Source organism: Chelonoidis abingdonii, chromosome 20 (genome assembly GCF_003597395.2).
Source record: "Chelonoidis abingdonii isolate Lonesome George chromosome 20, CheloAbing_2.0, whole genome shotgun sequence".
Taxonomy (NCBI): Eukaryota; Metazoa; Chordata; order Testudines; family Testudinidae; genus Chelonoidis; species Chelonoidis abingdonii.
This window is the reverse complement of record NC_133788.1, coordinates 23,303,777-23,319,699: the sequence shown is the minus strand read 5'-3', so window position 1 is coordinate 23,319,699 and position 15,923 is coordinate 23,303,777. Positions and strand designations below refer to the sequence as shown.

The window sequence follows — 15,923 nt, the reverse complement described above, 5'->3', positions numbered from 1 at the left end:
GCCTCTGCTCCCCATGGTGCTGTCTGGGGCAAGGGCTTGGCCGAGGGAGACTAGCTCGGGGGCTGAGTGCTGTGTGGCACCTGCCCCTCACGTCGCTGCAGCCAGGGCCCTCTCCCTTCCTGGCGGTGGCAGGCCTGCTCTGCCTGCGCCTTGCACACATGCTGTGGCCTGTCAGCGCAGGGAGATGGGGGACCAGCACTGGGCAAGGCCTTTCCCCTGGGACCCCCTCCTTTCCCGGAGCTCTGTTGGGGGGCTGAGTGCTTGCTGCTGCTGGCTCCATGAGCTCAGGGGTTACATCTGGAGCTGAGCCCAGCTGCCGGGAGCGCGTGGGGGCAGGTTCAGATATGGGGCACGTTTCCTTGCCAGAGAAGCCTGAAGGATGGGCTGGGAAAGTCCAGCTGCCTGGCTCCTAGCCCACAGCTTCCTGAGGAGGGGGGAGCCCTGAATCCGTGCAGTGGCTCTGCAGAAAGCAGTGGTGCTGGCTGCAGGCTCAGGTGCCCTCTGGGAGAGGCACTGCTGTGCTCTTGGCCCAGGAGCCCAGGGCATCTCCAGGCCTGCCAGGCTGGCTGCGGAGAGGGACCCAGGCAGGGTGCTGTGCGTGGGTTTTGGCGCCTCTGGTAGCTGATCAGTGGACAAGCAGCAACTCTCCTTTCCTCCTGTGGGGTGCAGGTGTCTGTGGGCCTGGGCCTTGGGGGGTGAGTGGCAGCTCTGGGGGGAGCCTGCTATGCTTCCAGGCGGGGGGGGCGGCTTTGGGGAAGGCGCTGACTGGAGCCGGCTTTGCCTGGCCTGCCTCTCACCCTTTGTTTGCTAGATGCTCCACAGGCAGACGCCGCCACCTGCCCCACGCGGGGGGCACCTGGGCTCCTGTTACTGGCCAGCTGGGCGAGGCACATGGGGCAGCGGACGCTCCACAAGGGCCCTGTGGCCCCTTCCCTTCCCTTCTTGGACCTCCCAGCTGAGTCTGTGTGTCCAGGCTCCTGGGATCGCTGGGAGGCTGGAGAACATGCCCTCCCAGCCCCCTCGTGCCCAGAGCCTTCTCAATCCAGGGCTCACCCGCAGGGGAGGGTCCAAGGGTGGCCTGTCTGAGTCGTGCACACAGCACCCCCCCAATCCCAGGCTCAGAGGCTGGGTGAGCTGCATGACTGGAGGGGACTGAGTACTGGTGATTTCCTGGAAACCAGGAACCCTGTTCCTTCTCCCCGCAACATCTGGTGAGCAGCTGCAGAAGGGTGGGATCCCTGCTCCTGCTGTGCAGGGACAGATTTCTCACCTCTAATGGAGCCTGGGAGGCATTTAGCACCTGGCTGCAGAGACCTTTGGAGCCAGACAATGGGGCTCCTCCTCAGCCTGGGAGCTGGGCCCTTGTCCTGGACTGCAGAGCCCTGACGGCACAGGGCTGGGAGCATCTGCCCTGCTTTCCTCCTGGGGTGGGGGGGCCAGCGAGACGCCCATGATCCAGAAATACTCAGGGTCCAGGGGCCTGGCTCCACCCACGTTCCGGGCCAGGTCTCTCCCCTGGCTCCATCTGCCTCCCCAAAGCATCTCCTGGCCCTACCTGCTGCCCCCAGCGCGATTTAAAAGGGGGCAGCAGGTGGCCCCCGGGACCCTGAGCAGCACAGTGGGGCTAAGGCAGCTTCCTGCCAGGCTTCACTCCACGTCACTCCCAGAAGTGGCCAGAATGGCCCTATTGCCTTGGAGTGGGGGGGGGGGGGCCTCTGTGCACTGCCCCCACCCTGAGTGCTGACTCTGCGGCTCCCATTGGCCAGGAGCTGCAGCCAATGGGAGCTGCAGGGGTGGTGTCTGTGGGCAGCAGTGGGTAGAGACTCCCTGCCCCCCTCCCCACCCAGGTGCGGGTCGGTAGAGGAGCTGACACTCACCCTGTGGTGCTGGTGGCATTGAGCAGAGCCTGGGCTCTGGGTTGCTGGCTCTGGTGGGGCAGAACACAGCCACACTTGGGCCAGCTTGCAGGGCCATGTGCCCCAGAGGCTGCCAGGGGAGGCTGAGGAGAGAAGGGGGCATTTGGTTCACTTGTGTCCCTCGCAGGGTGGGGGAAGCTTGGGCGTTGGGCATGGCTGGGACACTTCAAATGACTTGGACAGGGAGGTGACACACATACCTCTGTGTCTTCACCTGCTCTCAGAGCAAACCTAGTCCTTTCCCCTGTACAGGGGGAAGTGCCATGTGTAGAGGAAACTGAGGCACACAGAGGGCTTATTAAAAATGGCAGAAAATTCCCACTTTGCTCCCCAGGCATCCCTGCTGTCCCCCCAGCTTTGACCTTGGCTCATTTCTATTGCAGTGAAGGCGTCTTCAAGTGTCCAGAGGATCAGCTGCCCCTCGACTATGCCAAGGTGAGAGCCCCACCCTGCCCACAGGGAGGGGAGCTTGGTGACCCATCAGGACCTGGCCATGGAGCTTGGGCGAGCCGTCCCGCAGGGAGGTCAGCCAGTGCGTGGGGAACCGAATGTCCCCCTTCCCCGCGGCCTGGACTGTAACTGCAGGGTTTCCGTATCTGAGTCTGGACTGAGCTGAATCTGGGCCCCGCCCAAGGAGCAGCAGCCTGGGCTGCCCCATGTGGGCCCATGGGGGACCCTGCATCAGCTCCCACAGAGCTGGCAGCGTGGACCCCCCACACACACATGGCCTCAGCCTGTGGCATGTGCCTTCCCTGGGATGAGTCCGGGTGACAAACAGCCCTGGCTGAAGCCTCCACATCACAGACAGGGACCCCCGTCCTTCCCTAGCCCACCCTTGGATTGCACGTTGGCAGGCCTGGCACAGGCTGCAGTGCCAGCGCTGCTCTGAGGCAAGAGAGCTTTTTGTGCAACTTCTGGGAAACTGGCACCTCTCCCAAGAAAGGCTGCACAAGAGATCCCCTGCCAGCCAGCAGGAAACAGCTCCATCCCGTGGGGGGGGGGGGACCATGGGCTGAGGGTCCGCAGACATCCAGCCACAGCTCCTGGGCCCAGCAAGGACCCCAGGCATCCAGCTTGTTTCCTCCAGCCCTTTGGAGAATGTGGTTGGAGCCGAGACCCAGTCCCTTCCTTCCCCTCCCCTCCCGTGGGTTGGTTTGTAAGAGAAATGCTAAGGGGGCAGGTGCTGTCAAAACTTCCTTCCCCGAGCCCTGCGGTGCCCCTCACTCCCGACCTGCAGCCCCCTGCTAGCCCAGCCCTGGACACAAGGAGAGGGGGTTAATTTAACCCTGAGCTAAGTGGTTCCCAGGCAGGTTCGTCCAGCCTCTCCTTCATGGAGAGGGCATTGCAGGCAGCCCAGTGGCTCAGGCGGGCACCTCTCAGGGCAGGTGGATTTAGAGTCATGATGCTTGTGCGTGAAGCAGCTGGGAAGGGGGAGGCTCAAAGCCAGCACCCTGGTCCTGGAGATACTAGGCCAGCAGGAGAGACCAACACCTGGGGGTGGGCAGGGGACGTCTCCACACTTGCTGTCTGCCTTGGGCCCCAGGACTCCCTCTGGCCTCGCCAGGAGCGCCCTGCCCCAGGCAGCATCGTGGGACTCCCCTGCTTGGGGCCTGCTCTGGTGGGTGCCTGTTCTGACCCAAGGTACAAGTCCTGTGGTCTCTGTGCCCCTTTCCCCAGATCTACCCGGACCCAGAGCTGGAGGCACAGGTGCTGACCCTCACCATCCGCTGCATCCACAGTGAAGAGGGCTGCCGCTGGAGCGGGCACATCAAGCACCTGCAGGTGAGGGGCAGGGGGAGCGAGGGTGGGCTTGGCGCTGGGCTGTGATGCCAGGCGCGCGCGCGCACACACACCACCGCCACCCTTTCATGGTCCTGTCTTGCCAGCCCCATCTCAGCACATGCGGCTTCAACGTGATCCCGTGTCCCAACCGCTGCAGCATCAAGCTGAGCCGGCGCGACCTGCCTGACCACCTGCAGCACGACTGCCCCAAGCGCCGCGTCAAGTGTGAGTTCTGCGCCAGCGACTTCACCGGCGAGGCCTACGAGGTGTGGGGCACTGGGGACCCTCGCAGGGACTGACGCAAGGGCGGGGGCAGTATTGGGATGGCCTCATGGGGTCCCCTGGTGCAGGGAGCTGGGGTTCCTCACAGGGGGCAGGGGTGGTATGGGGGCAGCTCCACAGGGTCCCCTGGTGCGGGGACGTCCCCCCGGGGGGCAGGGGTGGCCCTGTGGGTGATGGCCCCTGGCACCAGCTCATCATGCGCTTGTCCCCCCAGAATCACCAGGGCGTCTGCCCCCAGGAGAGCGTGTACTGTGAGAACAAGTGTGGGGCCCGCATGATGCGTCGGCTGCTGTCTCAGCACACACTGACCGACTGCCCCAAGCGCACCCAGCCCTGCCCCTACTGCACCAAGCAGTTTGTCTTTGACACCATCCAGGTGAGACAGGGCCCTGGGGGGTGGGAGTGCCACTCCCTGGGGCTTGATGGGGGTGGGCCCGAGTCTGGTCCCAGCCGGCTGCTGCGCTGAATGGGTCTGGGGGAAGGGCCCAGCCGGTCTCTGAGGGAGCGTTACTCCAGCTAACAGTGCCTCCCCCTCTGCCCCCAGAATCACCAGTACCAGTGTCCCCGCTACCCCGTGTCTTGTCCCAACCAGTGTGGGACACCTAGCATCGCCAGAGAAGACCTGTCTGGGCACCTGAAGGAGAACTGCAGCACTGCCATGGTGCTGTGCCCTTTCAAAGACGCTGGCTGCAAACATCGGGTGAGTGCTGCCTCCTGCCCTTTGCCCCTGCCCAGCTGGGCCTGGCCAGAGCCAGCGCTGCCCCCACCCCCATGCCCAGGCTGCTGCTGGAGCTCCCGCCCCCTGGGTCTTGCTGTCCCCCCAGCACTTCCCCTTCCCTGTGCTGCACTCCAGTGATTGCTTGCTCCTTCCTCCGTGCAGTGCCCCAAGCTGGCCATGAGCCGGCACCTGGACGAGAGCACCAAGGTGCATCTGGGCATGGTGTGCTCGCTGGTGAGCCGGCAGCGGCAGGAGATCCAGGAGCTGCGGCAGGATGTGGAGGAGCTGTCGGTCAGCAGCGACGGGGTCCTGATCTGGAAGATTGCAGACTACGCCCGCAAGCTGCAGGACTCCAAAGTGCGCAGCAACTATGAGTTCTTCAGCCCGCCCTTCTACACCCACCGGTACGGCTACAAGCTGCAGGTGTCGGTGTTCCTCAATGGGAACGGCAGCGGGGAAGGCAGCCACCTGTCCGTCTACATCCGGGTGCTGCCGGGCCAGTACGACAACCTCCTGGAGTGGCCCTTCTCCTACCGCGTCACCTTCTCCCTGCTGGACCAGAGCGACCCCTCGCTGTCCAAGCCCCAGCACATCACCGAGGCCTTCAACCCCGACCCCAACTGGAAGAATTTCCAGAAGCCGGGGGCCTCCCGTAGCTCCCTGGATGAGAGCACCCTGGGCTTCGGGTACCCCAAGTTCATCTCGCACGAGGACATCAAGAAGCGCAACTACGTGCGGGACAACACAGTCTTCATCAAGGCCTCGGTGGAGATCCCGCCGCGAATCCTGGCCTGAGCCTGTGGCTGGGTGTGGCATGGAGACGTTACCCAGGGGCCGTGTGGCTCAGCCCGGCCATCACTGCAGTCTGCAGCAGCCTGAGGGCACCGTGTGTTCCACCCCAGAGAGGCCTGGCAGCTCCCTCCTGAGCAGGGACTGTCCCAAGTGAGCAGGTTTCCTGCAGCTGGCTTGGAGCCAGTGCAGCCCCAGCCTGGAACCGCCTGGGCCCTGTGGCTAGAGCTGGCCGTGGGGTGCAGGGAGAGGTCCCGCAGACAGTGGTGGGAAGGAGAGCGGGCCCTGCCCTCACAGACACGTTCCCAGGGACTGGCTCTCCAGCCTCAGGACAGTCACGGGGCCCAGGCAGGCTGCTGGCTGCTGCCCGCAGCCTGCGCCCCACTAGCGTGAAACAGCCTCTGTGGGGCAGGGTTGTTCCCCAGCCCCCCTCCACCACCCGCAAGCCCTGGAGTGGGGCCCATGGTGGGGGAGGGGGAAGAGCCATGCTGTCCAGATACTGGCAGTGGCATCACCCCCTGGGATCTGGGGCATCTAAGCTGCCACCCCATTGCCAGAAAGCGGATCCACCTGATCTCCACTATGACCCAAGCGCTCCTCCAATCAGCTGGCCTGACAACATCCCCCTCCCCTCCTGAGGAGCAAACAGTGCCTGGAGGGGTCGAGGCCTGGGGCTCCCTGCAGGTTGACCCCCTTGGGGCAGGACTCGCCCCTGTGCCCTGCAGCTTAGCAAGGGCCCCAGAGAGGCCTGGACAACACAGGAGCCATGTAGTGGGGCAGGGACCCCCTCCCCTCCCATGAGGCCTTTGCAATGAAGCCCTAAGCGGGGAGCCCCAGTGAGGAGTCCCCTTGTAGCTACCAGCCCCTCGGTGCTCTGGCAAGCCCCACAGGGAGGCACAGAACAGCCAGAGCCTGATGCCCCAGCAGCAAGGAACCGGCAGGGCCCCTGGTGCTGTGTATGCAGCTGCCAGGGCCCCCAGGCTCCGTCTCCCTCCTGCTGCCTCAGGAACCCCCGGAGGGCAGAGGGCCCCTCCACACAGAGCCATGTTTAGTGAGCATCGGCCCCAGCCTCTCCCTTGTGGGCTGGGCTGGGCTGGGGTGCATGAGTCTTGTTGCCAGGGAGTCTTCCATGTCGCTCACTCCGAGGAGGGGGCCGTCTTATTTATTGTCCTGGCTGCGGAGCTGCCCCGGCCCTGCTGCCTTCACACTTTTTCAATAAACTCTTCTTGTATTTATCAGGCTTGGGCCTGCTGCCTTTCCTTCCTCGCTCCTCTGGGGTTGGGCAGAGTTAGGAATGAGTTTGGGTAACCCACCAGCTAGACAGGCTGGGAGCCCCTGGGGGCAGGGAGAGGCTGGCAGGGGGGTAGTGTTTCTATATCGCGTAATGTCGAAATGCTATTGGGCATCCCCTCTGAAAAGCCATTCCACCCCCAAAAGGCCACCACTTGCAGAACAGACTAGCTGTGGTCCCAGTTGACAGCAAGCTGCTGGATACTGTTGATGATAGAACAGTGTGCTCCAGATAAGCCTGTTCTGGACAGTTCAGAAAATATTTAGCCTCCAAGACTTTATGCATGTTTCCTGTAGTACTTGGCCCTCGGTTCATGCCAAAGCCCATAGTTACATGGTAGTGCGAGCTAGGTGGTGTCATGTAGCAGCTGTAGAACTGAGAGATTTAAGTTATTTTACATCGACTGTCCACTGCTTCCTGCTTTGGCAACAGAAGTTACACAAGATAGAGGCCGCGCTTTGGGCCCAGACTGGACCAGTGCTCTGTACGACCAAACAATGTACTGCAAAACCGTTGATTAAATGGAGGAGTCAAACCAAATTTGCCAGTGACCCCCTTGAGAGGGAACCCCTGCATTGTGCAATGAATTTCAGGGTAAGGCAGGCAGGGTGATGCGGGGAGGTTGGGTGGAAGCCGTCATCTGTGCTGCCTCAGTCAGCCCTATTGGAAGAGGGAAAGCTGCCTTGTGAATGGCATAGTGACTTGTTGGCAAGGGTGGCACTTGGTGATTCCATGGACGATGCCGTTCTGCAAGCAAACGTGGAGACACATCTTGGCAAAGGTGCGAACGTGCACTGAAGCATTTGAAGACGTGGCGAAGGCAGACGGAACAGACTTCACGTACAGTGCCCGTGGACACGGATGTCAGCCAAGGAAAGAACTGGTCAGGTACACAGCCAGCCTCGTAAGTGGCATGAGAATTTCTTAAGCAGGAAAAGGCAACCAAAGCATTATTTACAAGGTTAAAGTGAGTGATCACAGGTGCAGGAAGGAGTTAGTCTTAAGTTCCAAAAGGTAACACAGAGCTTCTGCTTTACAGAAGCCCAGATGTCCTTCAGAGTTAACCCAGGCTAAGCAGCTCTTGCTTATGCCCTGAACCACTGTCCCCCTTCGAGTCCAAGTTGCCAAGCCCATGTGCCTGTCTCTGAACTGCAGAGCGAGTGAACATTTACCTCTAAGCAGCCTGGGTGCGGCTCGCGTCCCTTTTGGTGCCCAAAGGGCAAGTCTAACAGCACTGGGCTTGGGAGCTGGGGGTGGTCAGGTCAGGGGAAGGCTGGGGAGATACATGCGAGGTGGACACTTCCCCCCCCACCCCCGCACTTTGTACAAAAGTGATTTCTTCCCCTCCCAAGAACAAGCTGAGTTATCAGCTGGGGGCTGTAGTAACCTACCTACAGGCTGAGCAGTGCTGAGGGCAAAGAGCCAGAACACAGACATGGTCACAGTGAGACAATCGGACCATCCCGTGCAGGGGTTCCTGGCCAGGCAGACGCAGAGCTACAACTCATCTAGATATTTGTCTAGTTGTACAAAAGGCTGTTAAAAGCATTAGCAAACTCAGTCCAAGCTAAAATTTCATACGACTTGTTCATACTGCTCTGTAGCCTACACTGAAATGTCAGTCCGATTAGTTATATTCCAATTGATTTATTTTATAATGATATGGGGGAAAAAGGAGAAATTCAGCCATTTGTCAGTTACTGTGTGTGGCTGAGTACTTTGTTCTTCCTACGCTATGTTCATGCAAGACATGCTACAGCCCTTCTACTGTGCTCCCTGGCTAGTATGTAAGAGGTTTACACGTATTACCATTGTGTTCAGAAAGAAGATTGTTACCATTGTAATGTGTGCGCTTTAGACTTGTCTCCCTGGCTGTGCAGAGAACGTCAAAAATAGGTTTTATAATTGGGGGGCAGGGGTCTTATCTGCATAACTTCCTACAACTAGCAGCTAGCCAAACTTCTCAAATCAGTCCAGTCCACAAATAGTGACAAATCTCCTGATGGATTACAAGCTCCACACGTGCTCCTGCTGGTCTGAGCCTACAGACTTTTGCTTTAACCGAAGGCAAAAACGTTCAGGGAAATGCACAAACTATCACCTGAGGTTAAACGTTTCCCCCATGCCCCAGAACAGAAGTGTATTCTGAGTCCACACTTGCACTATCAATGGTATTTAGAAGCTTTCTGCCAACTGTGGGCACAATTAGACTCTGTTTTGAGGTGATATGGCCCTTTGGGTCCCGTGCTGATGTTTTCACAGATTGGATGCCCAATAACATTTAAACATTACTACGTGAAACAGAAAAACTGCCGCTAGCCACATCCCCCTGCGTGTGTGCCTAGCAGCTGGTGGCAATAGCATTTTTCTAGCTAGTGGGTGCCCAAGGTGGGTAGACTGAAAGCTGAAGGGCTGGGCACAAGTCCCCTCAGAGCAGCTCAGGGCTCAGGTCTGACAGGCCCTGCATGGTGGCTGGGGCTGCAGGATTTTGAGCTTTTTTTTTTTTTTGACACAAATGTACATTTCTTGTTGTGTGGGATGCAAAGAAAACCTGCCAGCACCGTGCCCAAGCAGCACATCCACCACCTGTCTGCAACCACTGTGCCCACTCACTGAGAGTGGGGAGCACTCCCCCAGTCAGCTCAGTAGGTGTTGACTCTGGTCCCTAATGAGGACAGTCTGAGGCAGGTAACACTAACTATGGCATTGTTGATCCTCCCCTGGCATGGGGGACAGAAGACTCATTGTCAAGACCTCTCCTCAAGAACCTCTGCCCCCTTACTCCACAAGGCAGAGGAAAGCACTATTCCCCCCTCTGCCTCTATATGCTGGCACTGCCCCCATGTGCTTGCTGGAGTGCATGTACCTCAGCAGAGACCAGGGAGCCGCAGGGAAGGTGTTGCCCAGCAGCGATCTGGCCTGGGCTTTGAAGTTACTGATTAGGGATGCCAGCCCCTCCCCTCCCTCTGGCTCAGAATTTGCCTGAAGCTGTAGGAGGTTTAGCCTGTTCCCAAATGCACAGGAGCTCGACTGAGCTCTGCCAGCAAATCTGGCCTGGCCTCACACCACTGTGCTACTGCCCCTGCTGCTGAGACCAGCCCCTTTGGCCTGTGATGGCTGCTCTGTAATGCCAAGAACAGCTGCTCCAAGCCGCAACTCTCCGCTGCCTGCACTTCCCTGGCCAGGGCCTCTCTAGGGTGTGCAGACAGCAAGTGTGAAAAATCGGGACAGGAGGTAGGGGGGATGGGAGCCTATATAAGAAAAAGCCCCCAAACTCGGGCCTGTCCCTATAAAATCGGGACATTTGGTCAGCCTAGGCGTAATGCACTGGCCCATTTTCTCGAGCGGCCATAAACCCATCAGGCACTGGAGCCGCCTGTCCTTGGGCACCAGGGCAGCCAGGGGCTGAGCATGGAGCCAGTGGAAGGGATGTGGCAGACAACTCCTAGCTGCGCTGTGCCAGGTCTGGCCAGGCTGGGCCCTGTGCGGGCCGTGCTCCCCCTGCTGCTGGGCTGGGCTGTTTCTCTTGGACCCCAGAGGTATCCATAGGCCAGGCAAGGGGTGAGCTGTAATTTGTGTCTTTCCTGCTAGCTGCTGCCACAGGTTGGGTTGTAACTAGGTCCTGAGAGCTCTGGGGGCCCAGCCAGTGGAAACAGCTGCAGCTGGAAGCCCTGGGCAGAGCAAGGCCTCCACTCAACTCACCCAGCGCTCACTCCCCTGCAATGGGGCTGTACCCCGTGAGGCCATTCCCCCACCAGCCGGGTCCATCCTGCCCCCAGCCCATGTCCCACCCTGGCCAAGTAGGGACACCCCTTCCCACCCCACCCCAGTAGAGAACAGCAGGCGCAGCGTCTCTCCCTACAACCTAGGGGCCCAGCTGTTCCCCGCCCCCCCCAGCAGAGAGATGTGCAGCCCAGGCAGGCAGATACTACCCCCCAAGCAGTCCCAGCGCCGAAGGGCCAGGCGGGGCCCTGCAGCATAGCAAGGTCCTTTGGCACAGCACATCAGCAGGGCTCCGGATGGTGCCAGGGATGGGTTGGGCACTGCCCTGGGCCCAGCTGCAGGGGTATGGGGCCCTGGCTTGGGGCATCCCCACGCCAGCTGCTGAGCAGAGCCCTGCTGGCCTAGGGGTCCCAGTGCTGCCCCATCACCCCCACCGGGTGGGGGCGGCTGCAGCAGTGAGAGCCACCTCTGAAGGGGAGGCTGAACCGGCTCTGCTCAGCCATGCATCAAGCAGCCACCACCCGCAATGCTGCGCTCACCTCTGGCCATGCCCTGGCTGGTCCAGCATGATTGCAAAATCCCCTGCCCACACCACACACCTCTGCATGTCCCACCCCGACTGCTTTCCCTGCTCCCCCCATCTGCACACAAAGCTCCCGCAACACCCCGTTTTAAGGGGGGGGAGTCCCCCCCCCCGCTCAGCATGCCTGACCTGGAGCTGCAGGTGGCCTGGGACTAGCTCTTCCAGCATGTGCTTCATCCTGGCCCCAAGTCCTCTCCCAACATCTGCACCCAATGGCTTGTCAGTGGGGTCGTCGGGTGTGTTCTCAGCTGGCAGGGCAGGGCCATGTGCATGAGGGCCTGTGCCACACACTCCACCCTACGCTTTTTAGCGGCTGGGTTGAGCCCATCGTGAGCATTTGGCCCAGGTGTCTGGCTCCCAGGCTGCAGGGCGGGGGGGGGGGGGGGAGTTTGCGGCGGCGGCCCCTGCTCCACACACCAGCACGAGATGCCAAAGCCAGCTGCCTGGGGGCAACGGGCGCCAGAAGGCTGGTGGGCCTGCAAGGCCTTCGCAGAGCTTGGGGGGGAACAAGGGGAGGCTATGGGCTGGGCTCTGGGTGGCGGGGTGGGGTGGTGGTGGGCGCACTACCTGGGCAGAGCTGTGTTGCGTGTGCACGCACACACGCCACACCACAACCCCCCGCCCTCCCCCCCCACCCCCCCCCCCCCCCCCACCCCCCCCCAAGGGCCACTGGCTGTGTGCACAAGGCTCTATGTTCATGTTCAATAAGCCCAGGTGGCCAGATGCTTTGCTCAGCTGCAGCCTCCCCCCCCAGCCCAAGCAAGCCCCTGGCGTTCCCCCATCCCGCCCACAGTCGGCCACCTAGAGAAGGCTCTGCAGCCCCTTGTCAGGGCAGCTCAAGCATTCAGTTGTGATGGTTTCTGTGTGTTGAGCAGGAGCCAGGTAGGCCCCAGACCGTGGCTGTTGGGTGGAAAGTCTTAGGCTTCTTCCCACAGTTCACAACACAATCGCACCAAAGACCCAGTCACCGCCCCTCCCAACCTGGGGCCCCCCTCATATTTTTACTGGAGCCTGAGTGTGTGCCAGAACCCAAAGGCCAATGAATCTGCGCTTATCTCAGCCCTGCAGGCCACTGGGTTGTAGCAGCCAGGCAGGCATAGTGGCCGGGGGGGGGGGGGGGGAGGGGAGGCAGAGTTCAGCCCCTCAGGTCAGAGATGGCTCTGCTCGCCCCTCCCCCAACTCCCCCTGGCCTTGAAACGGGCAGGCCCACCAAGCTGCTGTGTCCATGTTGCAGAACTAGGCACCATTGCTCCATGCGGGGCGGCGGGGGGGGTGGTGGTGGCAGGGATCATCCCTACCCACCCTAGGCAGCTGGGCATGGCTGCTGCAGCAGCCTGGTAAACAGCTGCCATGTTCTAAGTCAGAGGTGGCTGCATGTCTGTGATGGGCACAGCTAAACATCAGCGGCAGAGGCCTGTCTGCTCCTGACCTACTGAGACAGTGGGGTGTAAGTCCCCTCCCCTCATATGTGCAGCCCAGAGACTGCGGCCAGTCTCGTCCAGCCGCCTGCACAACTCAGGCAGCGAGCTGCCCCTGCAATCCCTGCCCCAGCCCCAGCACCCTGGCTGAGCTGGCGCGATCCAGTTCAAAAGACACCCATGCTCCGTCACCCCGCGAGGGAGAACCCACCGGCTCACCCGAGCTGCTCCCACCTTGGCGGGGTGGGGGAGGTGGGGACAGGACAGGGAGACGGCTCCCCTGGGGCCCTGAGCCAGCCGCCCCTCCGCCACTCACAGCGCAGCCCAGGGCTGCTGGCGGCCCTGCCAAGTCAGGAGCCAGGCAGCTTTGCTAAAGGGGATGGGGGGGAGGGGTGCGGCAGACCTGTGGCAAAGAGGCAGGGAGCCCCCAGGTCAGACAAGCGCTAATCCCTGACCCACATACTCCGAGCAGATGGGGCTCAGACGGAGGTGAGTAATTCAATAATCGCTGAGCGCCAGGCAGCAGCTTGCTCCATTTCCCCCCCTGCCTCCACAATTGGTCCAAGCAGTCAGTGCAGGGGGGGAGGGGCTGCCCCCTGCAGCTCAACACCAGCCCCAAGGAGTCTCCGCCGCCCGCACGCCCCCCCCCCCAGACTCCATGGGCAGCTGAGGCTGCAGGTGCGTCTGGCCCAGCTGAGCAGAGCAGCCGCAGGCAATGCCGTGTTTGAGACACCAGTGCTGCCTGGCCTGGGCTGAGCGCCCACTGTAATTCTGGCCCCATTTCTAGTGTGTGGCAGAGCCAGGGGTTTTGGCAGCCAGTGGCAATTCCCTGCCTCCTGCCTGGCCTTGGCTTGGGACATGATCCTGGCTGGGCTCCAAGGCCAGGGATGGCAGCATCCATGTAACGCAGCACCAGCCCCCTGTGCAGCCTGGGGAGGGATGTGCCTCTTGAGCAGCGGTGCAGGCATCTTTCCTGCCCTCAGAGCACCCTCCCTGGCATCTGTGGGGAGGCCCATGGGTGTGCAGGGACCGGAGTGGGCATTCTCCAAGGGGCAGTGCAGGGTGCAGAAGGATGAGGAGGCCATGGCATGTGGACACTGCAAGGTGGAGCATCCACTGCAGGACCTTCTGATCCATGCCCTGGGCACTGGCTGGGCATATGCCCTCTCTGGCTCGAGCCAAGCTCTCCAGCTGAGCTGCCAGGGAGCGGGAGCAAGCACCCACCCAGCTGTCTCTGCTCGTCCCTGCCCCGCCAGCCCAGTAGCTGGAGGCAGAGCCCTGGGCCCCCAGCACTCCTGGCTGCAGCAGCCAAGTCTCTCCTTTCAGCCCGCTCAGGGCACTGAGGGGAGGAGGGCTAGGACAGGCACCGGGGATGGGGGAGGGCAGCAGCCCATGAAGCAAGAGCTTGTCCTGCTGGGCTGAGGTCACCACCTCTGCAGGCCCCACAGTGCTCCAGGTCCCACTGCCCTGCCTGGCTCAGCACAGAACCAGGCTGCTTGGCCTGCGGGGTGCCGGTTTGAGAGTCCAGGAGTTTGCTGCTGCTCATGGGGGTGGAGGAGGGTTGCTATATAAGTGCCCTCTGGTGCTGGCCCTGTGTGGGGTGCAAATCTCCCCAGGCCAGGGGACCGGCTGGGCAGCAGAGCTAATGGGCTCCCCAGGAGCAGAGCAGGGGTCACTTCTCGCTGCACCCCTTGAATCCCTGCACTAGGCCTGGCGAAGGAGCTGCATACTCGGCCTGGCAGGGTAGCAGCCTAGCTATCTTCTGGAGGGGAACTGAGCATCGGCCCCACGCACTGAGAGAGCCACCGCCAGTGAAGGAAATCCCCCCGGAAGGAAGCAAAGAGCTGCCAGCTGCTGCAGGGAGCTGCTGAGGAGCACCTGGTGGCTGTCCCCTTGGGTGTTTACCCTGAGCTCCCGGGGAGGTGCTGCGTGCAAACCCCCACTCACTCCTTAGCAGCTGGAGCCCCAGCAGGGTGACTGCACAGGGCCTGGCTGCCAGCTCCTAATTGGCCTGGATGTAATTAAAATGCCATTTGCATATGACAGGGTGATAATTCAAGGGTGAGGCAAGTAAAGACCCAGGGCAGCGCTGGAGCCAATGAGGCACAATTACTGTAATTAGTGAGATGGGAAGTGGCTGACCTGGGCCTGCCATGCGTGTGGGTTCACGCCGTGCGACTGGACACCAGCTAGTGCTTGTGCTGCTGCGTGGGAACAAGCGGCTGGAGCCAGAGCCCTGGCGGGGGCAGGCCCCAGCAAAAGAGGCCATTGGGGGTCACAGGGCCTGGTGTCAGAAAGTCATCCCCAGCTATCAGCCCCGTAACCCTGAGGCCCCCAAGTGTGCACTGACCCCAGCTGTGCCACACACATGGGGAGGGGACTTACCCAAGATCACCCAGCAAATCAGTGGCACAACTGGGAATAAAACCCAGGTGCCCAGCTCCCCACAGCTAAATGTGGGGAGGGAGAGGCTGCAGGGCCCAGCACCCCACCACCCGCCTGCGCCCGCAGGTGTTCGCAGCTGTGCCCTCTCTGTACCCCAGGCAGAGCCTGGAACCCCGAGTTGCACCGGTTTGGTTGGGTGGGAAGGGGGTTTAGCACGACAGAGAACCTGCTGCCACCGACTGGCTCGCTTGTTTATACCAGGCTTGTACCAGTTTTCCTTAAGCGAGGAGCAGGTTTAAGGGAAAGCACAGTCAGCCACCCTGCCCGCCCACCCCCACAGGGCACCCCGTGCTTTCCCAGGACAGCGAAGGGACAAGACAGTCTGGGCGGAGGGGCAAAGGCTCCTGTGGCTGGCAGGGGAAATGCCCTTAGGGCTCCATGTGGCTTTTTCAGCTCGGCCCCTCCCCAGCGCCTGTCCCAGCACAGGGCAGGGTTGCTGGGGAGTGAGAGGCCCTGTCTTCAGGAATAAGGCCCTGGGCATGGCTTCGGCACCTCCCTGCACTCAGAGCACTGCCTAGGGAGCAGCCGTGGGAACACTGCTGGTCACCCCAAATACTCCCCCCAGCCAGGCCCACTGCTGCTGGCTGGGGGGCTTCTCTGCTCTGCCCTGCCCCCCTGGAGTCCCAGGAACTGACAGCAATGGGGGGGCGGGTGGCAAATGGAGGCAGCACCCAGCAGGGTGGGCAGGGCTCGGCTCTACTGGGGGGTGTCACCTTTCCAGCCTGCTAAGCCCACAATTGCATTAGTGCTGCCCCAGTTTAAGGTGATTATCCCCTTATCCCTGGTGCACAGCACTGGGACAGCAGCTGGTGAGAGGGCTGCGTCCTGGCCCATTCTCCCTTTGGGAGAGCCCGGGAGGGTGGAGGCTGTGGGAGAGGTGGTGAGCAGCAGCGGAGGGGGAGAGGGCTGAGCTGGATGTGTGTGTTACAGTCCCAGCAAGGCTAGGTGGTCCCTGATGGCAGGCAGGTGTCCTTGC

At 61.4% G+C, this 15,923-nt stretch overlaps 1 protein-coding gene across 1 annotated transcript; it reads left to right on the top strand.

The window, feature by feature from the left end:
- Positions 1-2,090: 2,090 nt before the first annotated feature.
- TRAF4 (TNF receptor associated factor 4) lies at positions 2,091-5,596 on the top strand (the record flags this gene model as incomplete). Its single annotated transcript, XM_032788712.2, has 6 exons — positions 2,091-2,351; positions 3,594-3,698; positions 3,803-3,964; positions 4,195-4,356; positions 4,525-4,680; positions 4,861-5,596. Coding segments are annotated over 6 exons (1,479 nt in total), but the record flags the coding sequence as incomplete, so codon positions are not given.
- Between the last annotated feature and the right edge of the window lie 10,327 nt (positions 5,597-15,923).